The 15080-nt window shown below is 34.0% G+C and overlaps 1 protein-coding gene across 1 annotated transcript; it reads right to left on the reverse strand.

The window, feature by feature from the left end:
• Positions 1–9220: 9220 nt before the first annotated feature.
• On the reverse strand, positions 9221–13945 carry LOC117109276 (basic salivary proline-rich protein 3-like). Its single transcript, XM_033251548.1, has 3 exons — positions 13077–13945; positions 11750–11991; positions 9221–9302 (listed from the first exon to the last, which is right to left on the reverse strand). The coding sequence occupies exons 1-3, from the start codon at positions 13101–13103 to the stop codon at positions 9221–9223; spliced, it is 351 nt and encodes a 116-aa protein (XP_033107439.1). The 5' UTR covers positions 13104–13945.
• Positions 13946–15080: the final 1135 nt, after the last annotated feature.

Here is a 15080-nt window from a genome sequence, read left to right on the forward strand (position 1 = left end):
AATTTTTAAAAAAACAAACAAACAAAAAACAAATTAGTAGAAAGAGCCCCTTACTAAGTAGAGAGGGAATGAAAGGCTAATCAAAAACTCATCCTTTATTAAACGGGTAGATTCTCCCACAATCGAGGTAAGGCGACAACAATATGATTCATTAAAGCGTTTGTACGGCAGGGATTGTGGAAACTGTATGTTATATATGTATGTTATTTATTTTAATTATATGATTTATATCGAATAGTGTCATCCGGTTTCCTTATATGATTGTAAAACTGTAACGCAGCAGTAAGTTTACATAAAATTGTGCTTGTTGATTTATGATTGATTAAACAGTTCTACAATTATATGATTTATATTTAGGTCATGCTTTTTTTTATATTAAAGCATATGTACCATATTTAAAACCTGTTTTCAACACTGAATAATCGCTCAGGGATGAAACGCAGACATCATATTGGATAAAAACAAAGTTTGCTTGAAAAACAGAGTTTCAATATGGAACACAAAACATCGGGCTTCCGATGTAGGCCTATATTATTTTGATGTCTGTAGACCTAGTCTCTGCATTATATTTCAAAAGCAGTCTTTAATTGAAGGGAAAACCATGGTTTTGGTGGTGTCTAATTGAAAATCCAATGTAATAATAATAATAATAATAATAATAATAATAATAATAATCATATAATAATAATAATAATAATAAAGAATAAATAATAATAATAATAATAATTATAATTGTAAGGTCGTAATATAATGTCAGGGGTCCCAATTTTGAAGAATATACATCCGGGAGATCTGTTTAAATGAGCATTCTTATCACATTTAAATATATTTTGCTGTACATAACCATTGGCACTGATTTCCGGGAGACAATTGATAATACAGTATAGTAAAAACTTGCAAATATCATAAAATATTTGCGGGAGATTGTTTCCAGCAGATTCTTGCTTGCTCGCGGCTGCCTTTCCCTCGATTTCCAGGCGACTTATCCAGGAGCTCTGCAGGAGACTTTGGGACCATGGGCACTTAATATATTTTTTATATTTCTCTGTTTAAAGGAAAACTAAGAAATAATACAGTTAATCTTTTAAACTGAATCTAATGTTACTGCATGCTGTTATTCATTCTTAAAACATTTCATGGTAGCAGACATCCAGTCCTGTACTCGTTTTACCAAACTTTTCATTAAAATATTACCAATATTACCATTCACATTGTCGTTATTTCAATATAAACAAAACAGTATACGTATACAAAACACTATATTATGATGTACATTGGCTAATATTTTTATGTGTAGTCATGCAACATTTATTACAGACATGAATGAACATCACTATTATGTTATATTGGTCCTAAATTGGAGGGAAATTTCTCAGTTGGGTCCGCCAAAAAAATAATGGTCTTTGGTCTCTAAATAGAGGGAGTCTTTAATATGATGGTACAACTAAAGATAAAAGATAAGTATTCAACCGGGGCCGCAGCTGAAAAAAGAATCTTTAATTGGTGGTGGTCTAGTCTTTATTTGGAGTGGTCTTCAATTAGAGGGACACCTGTATAATAAATATATTTTGCATTTAAAATCATTAATATAGATACTTTGTAAAGCAAAGGCAGCCTAGTTGTGTAAAAATATGATTTTTATGGCAGCCATTTTCAAATATGGCTGCCATGTGGCGAACTTGCTTACTCTGAAAATATACTTTGCAACTAGAATCATTACAATACATTGATTAGATATCAGCAAACATATTTTTTTTTTGTTGGCCGCATTTTTTTAAAATCCAATGTGGCGGTTGTGATACAATCAATCCTGGGACTGTGGATGTTGGCATGATTTGAGGTGTGGAGTGGAATCCCATTCTCCTGTAGTCAATATCAAAATGAGGATATTTATCTTGGACAGATGAGAGCTCCCTGGACAGACAGTATTTTCAACTTTCATCTTCTTACATTTGTCTATAGCCTAGTCCTACTCCTGATCCGTTCAGATTGCCACCAACAATCAGCGAGCGGCGTTGTGTGGTCTATCGCTCCAAGGTAGCGGAGTTGGATTCAGTCATACGACGGTTGTACTATGCAGTGAGTGCCAGGCTAATGTCTCAAGATTCAGTATTAAATCGATGCCTCTATCATTTAATAATGTTTCTCACAAACCAAAGTTCTCAGCGAAATGTTGGTTACCAAGAGGTTTTCTCTAATAATATGTTGTTCGGAAAAAAGGGAAAAACAGCTAGCGCAGGTTTTGATAGGTAGTTTGGCAAGTTTAACATGTATACAGGTAATTGTAAATATAAAAAATACAAAAAAAAAATAAATAAAAAAAAACAAAATAAAAAAAACAAACAAACAAACAAAAAACAAATTAGTAGAAAGAGCCCCTTACTAAGTAGAGAGGGAATGAAAGGCTAATCACAAACTCATCCTTTATGTAAACGGGTAGATTCTCCCACAATCGAGGTAAGGCGACAACAATATGATTCATTAAAGCGTTTGTACGGCAGGGATTGTGGAAACTGTATGTTATATATGTATGTTATTTATTATGTTATAATTTTGTAGAATACACATCAGGGAGATCTGTTTAAATGAGCATTCTTATCACATTTAAATATATTTTGCTGTACATAACCATTGGCACTGATTTCCGGGAGACAATTGATAATACAGTATAGTAAAAACTTGCAAATATCATAAAATATTTGCGGGAGATTGTTTCCAGCAGATTCTTGCTTGCTCGCGGCTGCCTTTCCGTCGATTTCCAGGCGACCTATCCAGGAGCTCTGCAGGAGACTTTGGGACCATGGGCACTTAATATGTTTTTTATATTTCTCTGTTTAAAGGAAAACTAAGAAATAATACAGTTAATCTTTTAAACTGAATCTAACGTTACTGCATGCTGTTATTCATTCTTAAAACATTACATGGTAGCAGACATCCAGTCCTGTACTCGTTTTACCAAACTTTTCATTAAAATATTACCAATATTACCATTCACATTGTCGTTATTTCAATATAAACAAAACAGTATACGTATACAAAACACTATCTTATGATGTACATTGACTAATATTTTTATGTGTAGTCATGCAACATTTATTACAGACATGAATGAACATCACTATTATGTTATATTGGTCCTAAATTGGAGGGAAATTTCTCAGTTGGGTCCGCCAAAACCATAATGGTCTTTGGTCTCTAAATAGAGGGAGTTTTTAATATGATGGTACAACTAATGATAAAAGATAAGTATTCAACCGGGGCCGCAGCTGGAAAAAGAATCTTTAATTGGTGGTGCTCTAGTCTTTATTTGGAGTGATCTTCAATTAGAGGGACACCTGTATAATAAATATATTTTGCATTTAAAATCATTAATATAGATACTTTGTAAAGCAAAGGCAGCCTAGTTGCGTAAAAATATGATTTTTATGGCAGCCATTTTGAAATCAAATATGGCTGCCATGTGGCGAACTTGCTTACTCTGAAAATATATACTTTGCAACTAGAATCATTACAATACATTGATTAGATATCAGCAAACATATTTTTTTTTTTGTTGGCCGCATTTTTTTAAAATCCAATGTGGCGGTTGTGATACAATCAATCCTGGGACTGTGGATGTTGGCATGATTTGAGGTGTGGAGTGGAATCACATTCTCCTTTAGTCAATATCAAAGTGAGGATATTTATCTTGGACAGATGAGAGCTCCCTGGACAGACAGTATTTTCAACTTTCATCTTCTTACATTTGTCTATAGCCTATAGTCCTACTCCTTTTAAGACAATCTGCACCCTTAACACATTCTCATCTAAGTTTTCAAGAAAACCTGCAATGATCATGCCGTCCTGCTATTCTCAATCGACCGATGGCCAACAAGCTAACCACCACCACTAATTTCATCTGTTATTCTGCTGTTATGTAATACCAGGGAACAGTGAACAGTAATTTCACTGTTCCCTGGTAATACTGTACTCACAACATTCTTGTCATGGCAAGCCATGCTCTCTGGACGATTCTTTTCCGGCGCAGCACCATTCGTAATTTACGGTTTCCTGATGTCCTTATATAATCGTTTTTCATTCAAAATGTGCCTCTTGAATTTAATAAGTTTTCATTAGAACCCCTCGATTTTCATCTATTTCCATAAGCGCCCCCTAAATTTCCACTCTTCCACTTTTCTGAAGCGCCCCGTTCGAATAAGCGCCCCGTTTAAATAAGCGCCCCTCAAAAAGTGCAAAAAAATATTTTAAGCGCCCGGGCGCTTATTCGCGCGAGTACGGTAATGACGAATGTCGTTTTGACAGATAGTGACGAATGTGTAGCGAATGTTATATACAGTAATTGCTATTGAAATTGCTTTTAACTCTTTACGTTACCGGTATTCTTTATTCGTATCAAAATCGCAGAAAGACTGAATTACATGATTGTAAAATATCTTTAAAAATAACATCAAAATCGCAGCCGAGAAATTACATGATAGGCCTATATACATTTCAAAATTCAAATTTCTTTATTCAATTTATACAATCAGTACGGTACCGGTAGCAGCCGAAGCTTAATTGCAGCATTGTATTTACCAGATTTTCCTACCAAATATAGTACAATTTAAAATACTGTACATAGAAAAAAAGACCATTACAGGAAAACAATTACAAGAAGCATAATAAAATTATTTACAAATAAAGTCATTATTATTATTATTATTATTATTATTATTATTATTATTATTATTATTATTATTATATTATTAAAAAAAAAAACAGATGGAAAAACACACAAAAAATAAAAAAGCAAAACCGCAATCAAAGCAAACGGCAACAAACCAGGGGAATAAAACAGGAAAAATTGAAAACAGTAACAGCGAAATTGAAAGTAGTTAACAGCAAAAACATCAAGATTCTAAGAGCCTGGCCAAAGCTGGAATTGCACTGTTGTTATATAGTTCTGTATTAGTGCGTGTCTTTTCTAGTTTACGATTATTTCTAAGATGCATGGTGAGTGGACCAATACATTGTAAAATATCTTTAAAAATAACAAAATTCACCATATATAAAATACAAATTAAACTAATTTAGTTAAGTATTGTTTTATTACATGTGAATATGGGCATATCACAATTGTTAATTAACCAGTAAATTATGATCATTTATTTTATATCACTTGATTAGAAAGTATATTTAGAGTCACAGTACAAATTTTCAGAAATCTTTAAATGCTTTTTATAAAAATGATAATTTATTTCTATAAACAATGCTCAGTTTGGTAAAAAATACATAGTTGCATAGCTTGCTAACTTGTTTCCTGATTTCAGTGCCGATACATAAGCTTTATATCTACATTATCGAATGTTATGTGATAGATGTGTGTGATGTACACATATATGATCATGATGATGTCATATTACACTCAAATAAGTGCATGTAAAATTTATTTCTCACATAAAATTGGATAGTGAGGACAAAGCTTTACGCATGCGTCCTTTATGAAGAACAGATGCACTGCGAAGATAAAACAAAGAATATTTACTGGCATCAGAAATATCACCACGTTATCTTCATTAAAACGACATCATGGTCTGAACGCCAGCATAATCATTAGGGGAAGTTTGTAATCTTACGAAAATCATAACGAATACGAATACGTCATTTTCTTTTTTTTTTTAATTTTAGATATTTGACGAAGAAATGTTTATCACAAAATTAAAAATGATGGTTATTTGGACAATATATATATATATATCTAGATGTGTATAAGAGACATATATATATATATATATATATATATATTAAAAAATGAAGATTCCACGTTTGCTTCGATAAATAAAAAATATAGAAAGACAGCAATATAAAACAGCTATGAGTTGTAGACATATTAGAAGCAATATAATTTATAAATTCACAAATATTTCAAACACTCCTGTGTTCTTCCTCAGTGTGAGGACAATTGACAAAAAATACCATTTATTATGGATGGAAAATAATGAGCATCTATTTTGGCTATCTTTACAGCCAGTTCACCAGTGTTTGTCAGAGGGGATTGTAATTAAATTATCGCAAAAAAAGTATATTAGGCTCTATCGTCGTACCTCGTATGTAGCATTGACAATCCCATAAAAAATAACCACAGAAACTGACGACGCAACTAGGGCCTACTGTCAGCCAAGTAGTAGAGCCAGGATATTCCACATTTAATGTGTTCGTAAGTGTTCATCAGGGGGATTGTGAATAAATTATCGCAAAAAAAGTATATTAGGCTCTATCGTCGTACTTACGTATGTAGCATTGACAATCCCATAAAAAATAACCACAGAAACTGACGACACAACCTAGGGCCTACTGTCAGCCAAGATAGTAAAGCCAGGATATTCCACATTTAATGTCTAAAAATTCGGTTCCTTATACGCTGAAGAGGGTTAGGGTTAGACTAACTATTATCGAAACATCGTACTGTACCCATGTTTTATCGACCCATAAAAAATAGCCACACACTGTGGCGGCAGTGGCCTAGCCAAAGGGAATGAGGAAGGGGAGAGGAATGGATACAAATAAATAAAATAATATTAAAATTAATATTATTATTATTAATATTAATAACAATAATGGTAAAAATGCGGTTTGGCTCAGTGGTTTTCATTCTGGCTGTTGAACTTGTAGTCAGGAGGAGTAAAAATAAATACGAACAGTAACAGACCCCATGGATGGCAAAACGAACAAGGGAAAACAACGTAAAAGATTAAGAGATGAGATCGATATTTGGGGAAGATTAGTAATAACAATAATTGTAAAAATGCAGTTTGGCTCAGTCTGGTTTTCATTCTGGCTGTTTGTAGTCAGGAGTACAAACAAATACAAACAGTAACAGAACCGATGGCAACACGAACAAGGGAAAACAACGTAAAAGATTAAGAGATATGCGATCGATATTTATTGGGGAAGAGTGATGGTGCAACCACAGACATTTGTCAAGCAGTGGACCGACAATAGTGATCGAGCCTTGAGTCTAGGTGACAGTTTAATTAATCTACCATATGGGATTACAACCCAGAAAAACCCAGCCGCAGATGACCCACCCTTTGATAATTCCATATTCGTTTTTATCATTTTATTATTTTAAGATAAATTTTATTTTAAAAATAATCTTTAATTCATATACAGTATTATGCATATTGCAGTAAAAAATTAGGACTATCCTTATATGCATTAGCGACGCTTTATTTATTATCAAGCTGTTTTCTATTCTTGTGTGGTAAAATTCTAATCATTGTGCATTGTTGTGGTGTCGTGTGTTCCGTGGGACCGCGACTAAATTCAATTCCAAGAATTCTGACCCCTTTATTTCGAATGTAGGTAAGGTGCCCCGGGAAAAATTACCCAGGAAAAAATGGCCCCGGAAAAAATGGCCCCGGTAAAAATGGCCCCAGTAAAATGGCCCCAAGTGACAAGTAGGTAAAAATGGCCCCAATGAAAAAATTCAGTAATAGAAATATTTTTTTTTAAATCTTCAAATATTTAAATACTTTAATAAGCAAGAATTGAATCAATAACAAATACAGTTACACAACAGATGCAAATAATGTACTGAGAGATTATCAGAAAACAACGGCCATTCAACATTTTTTGATAGTTGAAAAACGTTATTCCACTAAGAAAGTAGAGGAATGACATACATACAGTACTTCAACTACCAAAATATGCAACTCATATATAACCACAAAATTCACTTTTGTTAAGTATCAAATGAAATAACTTTACATGTTATAACAGTGCGAATAAGCATGTGGATCAATTGTGTGTTTGAATGACAAGTTCATGTATGGGAAAAGGGAGGCTTACTTTACTTTAACAAATGTTCTGCTTAGAGTTACTTCAAAGAAGTATTTGTTAATCAAAGTATTGTTTTTAAAGTAAACTGAATAATTAGAAATACATTTATTTAAACAACTTATTTAATTGCATACTTGGTTTCTACTCCCCGCCAAGTAAATTTAAGTGCCTAAAACTATACTAAATAATGTAAACTGAGATACTATATTATATACATAGTTATGTAAATATGGCAATTATGCTAAGAATTAAAAGGGCGTGTAATTGTGAGGGTAAAGTAATTATGGTAGGATCAAATGGTATTGCTAAATCCTAAAAATCTCCTAAAATACACTGTAGAAAACCAAACAATTCAATTGTGATTGACTCACTTCGTATATCAATAAGAAAATTAAATATTTATAAGAACCTATTTTTTTGGTTAAAATGTTGATTTTTTTGTTGGTGAAAAATACTTGCAAATACACCACCATCCTCCAAACACACTGCGAACCCCATCCAAACCCTTTAATTACGATTGTAGAACTCTCTTTTTCTATAAAAAAAAAAATAATAATTTGATGTTCATATAAACTCATTGTTTGTGGGGTTTACCAATGCCCGGATTGAATTTCTGGAAAATTTTGATTCCGCTTCCTTGAAATTGGCCACAAAAAATTATTTTAGTATTAATAAATGCATGATTTATGTTGATTTATTGATTATGTTGTTGCTATTTTTTAACATTTAAATGAAAAAAAAAATAAAAAGTGTTATTCATGGCTTTTTTTTTTTATCTTTGAATATTTTATCATTGAAAATGGCAATTTATTTGATGTTAGATTCCTTTTAAAAAATAAATTATTTCAGTTTAAAAAAATGCATATAATGATTTTTAAAAAATCAGTTTTAATACAGAATTTTATTATTGGGGCCATTTTTACCTACCTGTCATTTGGGGCCATTTTTTCCTGGGCCATTTTTTCCGGGGCCATTCTTACTGTACACCATTTATTTCATGTATTAGGATATCTATTGTATGATCTAATATCCTACACAATAATCCGGAATATTTAAAACTAATAAATTGGTCTTGTATTTCATCCGGGCTCAAACCTAGGCCTATCCACGGCCGCCGAAAATGATGCATGCTGTGTGTATCGATCGCCTAGGCCTAGGAAATGCATTATTAGGTGGGTTTGATAAAACACGTCCTCAAAAGCTAATTATAATACCGTATCATTCTGTCACTGCAAACGACTTTGCAAATGTGGGAGAAGCATAAATTACTTTTCTCCACTCCACGGGAAAAACAATCATACCCTACGAGCAGCAGCCGAGATACAAGCAGCCAGGCAGATGCGGACTAATTTCATTCCAGGGGGACCGGTTTTAGCGGCGAATGTCGACCCCGTGGACCTTAGCGGTCAGAAAAGGTCATATGCGGACCGATTTTAGTACGGTCCAATTTTTGCCGTGACAGGCTTATACCGATGTCCACTCTAAGGATTAAGTGAGAAAAATTAGGTTTGATGTTAAGTCTATTGCTCAGTGGTGGCGCCAGAAGGGGGGGGGGGGCTGGGGCTATATCCCCCCACCCCTTTGAAATACATCGTGGTTGGTGAATCAACCTCGACGATGACAGTGTGGTTGACATATTTCATGGAAAATTTCCAAAATGTAGAATTTCACTTTCAAGAATGAGGATTTTAAAATAAATTAGATGGTTACATTGCATACGCTTTGTTTCTTGTTTTATTCAATTTTTTGGTTTTGAAAGCTGATTGCGACATTAGAAAACATAGCCTACATGAAGTCATATAGTAACTCGATGCCTATAAAAATAATAAAATTTCGTCAAATATCCGTGGCTTCCAGGGGACCAAGCCCCCTGGACTCCGCCCCCTGGACCCCTGGGTAGGCCTAACCACGGCCGCCGAAAATGATGCATGCTGTGTGTATCGATCGCCTAGGCCTAGGAAATGCATTATTAGGTGGGTTTGATAAAACACGTCCTCAAAAGTTAATTATAATACCGTATCATTCTGTCACTGCAAACGACTTTGCAAATGTGGGAGAAGCATAAATTACTTTTCTCCACTCCACGGGAAAAACAATCATACCCTACGAGTAGCAGTCGAGTTACAGGTGAAGTGGCCAGAGAGGCCAACGTGGACAAGTTTTATGAAAGCGGGACCGACTTTAACGGCTAAAGTAAACCCAGAGGACCGACTTTAGTAGTCAGACGATTTTGGCAGCCAAAATCTGTTCGCCGGACATTTTTTGGCCCGGACCAATTTTGGCGTGACAGTCCTATAAATAAATGAAAAGAAATTTTGTAATAAAATGCCTCTGGCTGGACTTCAACCTCCCAAGGCGAGCGTCATAACCATTAGACCACGGAGGTTTCATGGTTGAACAGATTCAAATACCACCAGATACACTCCATTACACAATAGGTACGGCTAGAAACAAATAGTTGCTTATAATATTAATAAAGATAGCCGTTAACACTGTTAAATTATATATAAATCATCAAAAAAAGGTAAATCAGTGTTCGAATAAAGGACATAATAATACATCGTGTAGCATAGCTCCCAACGAATGTAGCCCTATAAATAAATGAATAAAGAGATTGTGTAATGAAATTCCTCTGGCGGAACTCGGACCTGCGACCTCTCGCTGTCAAGGCGAGCGTCATAACCATTAGACCACGGAGGCTTCATTGTTGAACAGATTCAAATACCACCAGATACACTCCATTACACAATAGGTACGGCTAGAAACAAATAGTTGCTTATAATATAAATCAAGATAGCCCTTAACACTGTTAAATTATATATAAATCATCAAAGAAAGGTAAATACAGTGTTCGAATAAAGGGCATAATAATACATCGTGTAGCATAGCTATAGCTCCCAACGAATGTAGTCCTATAAATAAATGAATAAAGAAATTGTGTAATGAAATGCCTCTGGCGGAACTCGAACCTGCGACCTCTCGCTGTCAAGGCGAGCGTCATAACCATTAGACCACGGTAGTTTCAAGATTGAACAGATTCAAATACCACCAGATACACTCCATTACACAATATGTACCGCTAGAAACAAATAGTTGCTTATAATATACATCAAGATAGCCGTTAACACTGTTAAATTAGGCCTATATATAAATCATCAAAGGAAATGTAAAATACAGTGTTCGAATAAAGGACATAGTAATACATCGTGTAGGATAGCAGTCAACGAATGTAGTCCTGTTAGACCTACTTATTGGTGTTATTAATTCTAGAAAAAAAAAATATAGGCCTATTTGTACTGTGAAGCTAAAACCAAGTCAATTTAGAGCTCAATAATATTAATAAATACCGTATAAATGTTATCAACAGCAAAATACGGTACATTATTATTATTTTTTTTTTTTGCGAAAATACTGAACAAAATATTAATTAGCGAAGCCAAACAAAAGTCCTAGGTTAAGTACGGTAGGAAACCAAGTAATTAAAGAAGACAAAATATAACCTACGTATAGTACAATTCATTACGACCTTAGTACTACAGTACATGAGCGATGCAGGGTGGGTCAACTGTCACAAGTGTTAATATTTACTCTATTCTTAATTAGTGGTTGAAGCATACGAAATTTACTGAATTTGGAAGACTCTCATTATCGATAACCGTTTTCAAAAAAAGTAATGACATTAGCTATTTGTACATAAAATTAACCAATTTTTTTACTTTATAGCTTTTATTTCGCTGTGGCATATTTTTCCGATGATTTTACGCAAAAAAAAAACAAAACAAAACAAAACAAAAAACAAAAAACATTTTCAGGCCTGTCTATATTTTAAATTAATTTTAATTGCATTTTTTTTTCAGGAACATTTTCTGGTTCCTATTTTTCCATTATAATAGGATGCATGTCGTTAGAAACACTGTAATAGGCTTACCTTCGTTCCTGAATAATAGTAGTGTGAACGGCTGGTGCAGGGGCAGAATTTTGCTGGGTGTTTATAACGACAACACCGCCTCCTGCAGCCGACGGGGCAGCAAATGCTTGCTGGGGTTGGGGTGGTGGCGCATAGCCTTGAGTCATTGGATATCCTTGAGGTGGTGGCGCATACCCTTGTTGGGGTGGCGGTGCATACCCCTGCTGGGGTGGCGGTGCATACTGTTGTGGTGGATGTTTTCCCTGTTTAGATGTGTTACCAAAAAAAAAAATAAAGTTTCGTTAATTCAATTTTTTAATACAAAATTTTAACCGTGCGAACAGCAGAACCGGTGTAAGTCCATTTTCATTTAATAAAATTTTTTCGATTATTCTGTTTGTTTCGTTTAAACCAGTAGCATGGGGCACTATACAATGATACCTCTATGAATACAGATAGGTCTAATATCAGTTACAATAATGAATTACAAAACTAATAGTGTAGAAAAGACGTTCTGTGTCACGGCAGTAATAACTATTCTATTATAATATTTCAATACCAAGTTAAATGTGGTACTGTAGTTGGTTGTCTGGCCCTATACAATACCATTATAATACTGAAACCTTATCTCGAGACTTTATATATCCATTGTTTAACCATAGAGCAAAGAAACTCTATGGTTTAGCGAACTATTTTTTTTATAGAGATCGTCAGAGGAAGACGGGAAAATATAATTACGAGTTTCAGAAGCATCTCGGCGTAGGAGAAAATATTTTTTTATTTTTATTTTTCGATAAATAAAAACAATGCACTTGTGTGAGGTAAAAAATATAATAGAGTATACTTTGGCTTATACTGGAGATCCTATCAGATGATCGTAAAGTAAGGTATACTTTGTAACCTGATATCTATGTTTAAATTTATATAATTAAGAAAGAAAGCTTTCTTATTTTGAGGATTTTCCTTACCACAAAGAGCGTAATACTTATAAATAAAAATAATGTTTTTCCCCTAAAATTTCCATTTTTTTGTGGCAGAGAATGTGCTGACTGGCCAAAAATAAAATTTTATTTTTATTTGCAATCACCACTATTAGCGGGCGGAGAATTTGCTAACCAATGTAGGCCACTATAACAAAGTGTCGCCTAAATTCGAATAAATGAAACCCAATATACCACTGCTGGTAAAATTTAGGGAAAAAAATCCTTAAAAATATAATTATTCATTTAAAAAAATATCAAACAAGTTAACGTAAAAAAGAGGAGACCTTGTTGTTTATTCATATTTATTTATTTATGAACTCGTTCATAAGTATAAATATTTTTAAATAATGTTGGTAGAACCTTACCTGTGCATACGGTGGTGGGGCTTCCATGATGTTCACTAAAAGCTATGTCGAGGTTGTTGTGAAGGCCAACTATTTGTTCGTATCAATATCCACAATATTAAAAACAGCGCCGTCCTTGTAAACATGATGTGCCATACATAATCATGATGATGTCATAATGAGGCCTACCCTCAAATATGGGCATATTAAATTTATTGGTCACATAAAATTTGATAGCGTGGACAGAGCTTTTCACATACGTAGGCCTACCTTATGAACAGCAAATAAAAATAGGGATAAAATAAAAACTGTCGGTGTTAAAATTAACACCACATCATCTTCATAAGCATCATCATCGTCATGAACGTCACCAAGGGGAATTCGCAACCTTGCGAAAAAGATAACGAATACGAATAGGCCTACGTCATTTTCATTATTATTTTTTTTGTTATGTTCAGTCAACCCAAACAAGGCCAAGGGTTACTCAAGTTAATGGATTAAGATATTTGACAAGAAAAAGGTTGAAATAAAATTTAAAATGATCGCAATTTTGAAAACAATAGCCTATAGGCCTACGAGCTGAACATGATTGCTGGTTCGTGTAAAAGGCATGGATGGCCTATCAGTTGTGACAGATGCTGTAGGGGGTGGAGCGTGGATTGGCTAACATCTTTTTTATGACGTAGCCGTAGCCTATTCCTTATCATTCTAGAAAGCTTGCTATCATTCTTTGTCATCTTCATCACCTACACCATTACCATAATCATCGGGCGCAATTTATCCTCATAGTCAAAATTATCCTCATTTATTGTATCACCCGAGACGATTGCTGGATAAATATATAGGCCCGCATTGGCGGATACAGCAATTAGAAAATTCATGATTACGGCACCTCAAATTGCTCTCTTCAAATTTGAATATAGTTTTCTTTTTTCTTTTTCATTCTTTTAAATTTTGACAACATTGGTGGGGGAGGTGCGGACCGGCTGATCATCTTGAATTCGCCACTGGGCCCTATTCAAACTCTCGGCGTACCTACCAACAGAATCCCAGGCCACTAAAAATAACGTGATGAAAATATGAAGACACTGAAGCCGGATGTATTTGAGACTTCACTGCATTGGCAACATTGGCTATTCAATTCAATTGGCGACGAATTCAATTTAAAAGAAAAATACTTATCAGTATTTTTATATTTCTTACATGCAATAAATTCTATTTTTTAATTATTATTTCCCTTTTGGAATGTTAATCCTTCAATTAAATTGAAATTATATTCAACATAATACATTATCAATTAATAAGAATTTTGACTTGTAAATTTATACGAAACTGTATTTCTAAATGTTTTTCCTTTGAATTTTAATCACAATTTAATGTTTTTGTATGTACTGAATTATCCGTTTCTTTAATGTTCACTGGAGAAACTTTAGTTAGCGATTGAGTTCGGTTTTTGGCAAAGTTCGCTTTATGGTAATCCCCAGGTTTTTGTTTTTGTCTTCTGAATTTTTATTATACTCCATATCGACTTGGAAATAACTAGATATCTCCCCGCAATATATTGATTACAAAATGATGGAACAAGAAAGTGTTTTCCTTTTATAAACACGCTATGTGTGCCAGAAAAAAAGATCCCTTCAAAACCTAGGGTTATAAAATAAACGTCCGATAGCATGGTAGGCTATACATACAAACTACAGTATCCGGGTTAACGACGCAACATCGGTTAGCAATGGTGTAACGCTCAGCGTGCGGGCGCTAGTAAAAAATATTTCCGACTCGGAGATAGAACATACTTTGAATTTGACGGTCTACATTATCGTCAAATGAAATAAAAAAGGAACTAAAAATTGTAAGTATACTTTTATTTCAGAAAAAAATAATATACAATAGTTTTTGACTCCTACTAAAAATCATAACAGGATATCAAATACATGATCATCACGCTAACACTGCAATACCTGTCTCTTATACACATCTAGATGTGTATAAGAGACAGGTGCATACGGTGGTGGGGCTTCCATG

The sequence above is a fragment of the Anneissia japonica genome, unplaced genomic scaffold, assembly GCF_011630105.1.
Source record: "Anneissia japonica isolate Jap-2015-1 unplaced genomic scaffold, ASM1163010v1 scaffold288033_len957474_cov176, whole genome shotgun sequence".
Classification (NCBI taxonomy): Eukaryota; Metazoa; Echinodermata; class Crinoidea; order Comatulida; family Comatulidae; genus Anneissia; species Anneissia japonica.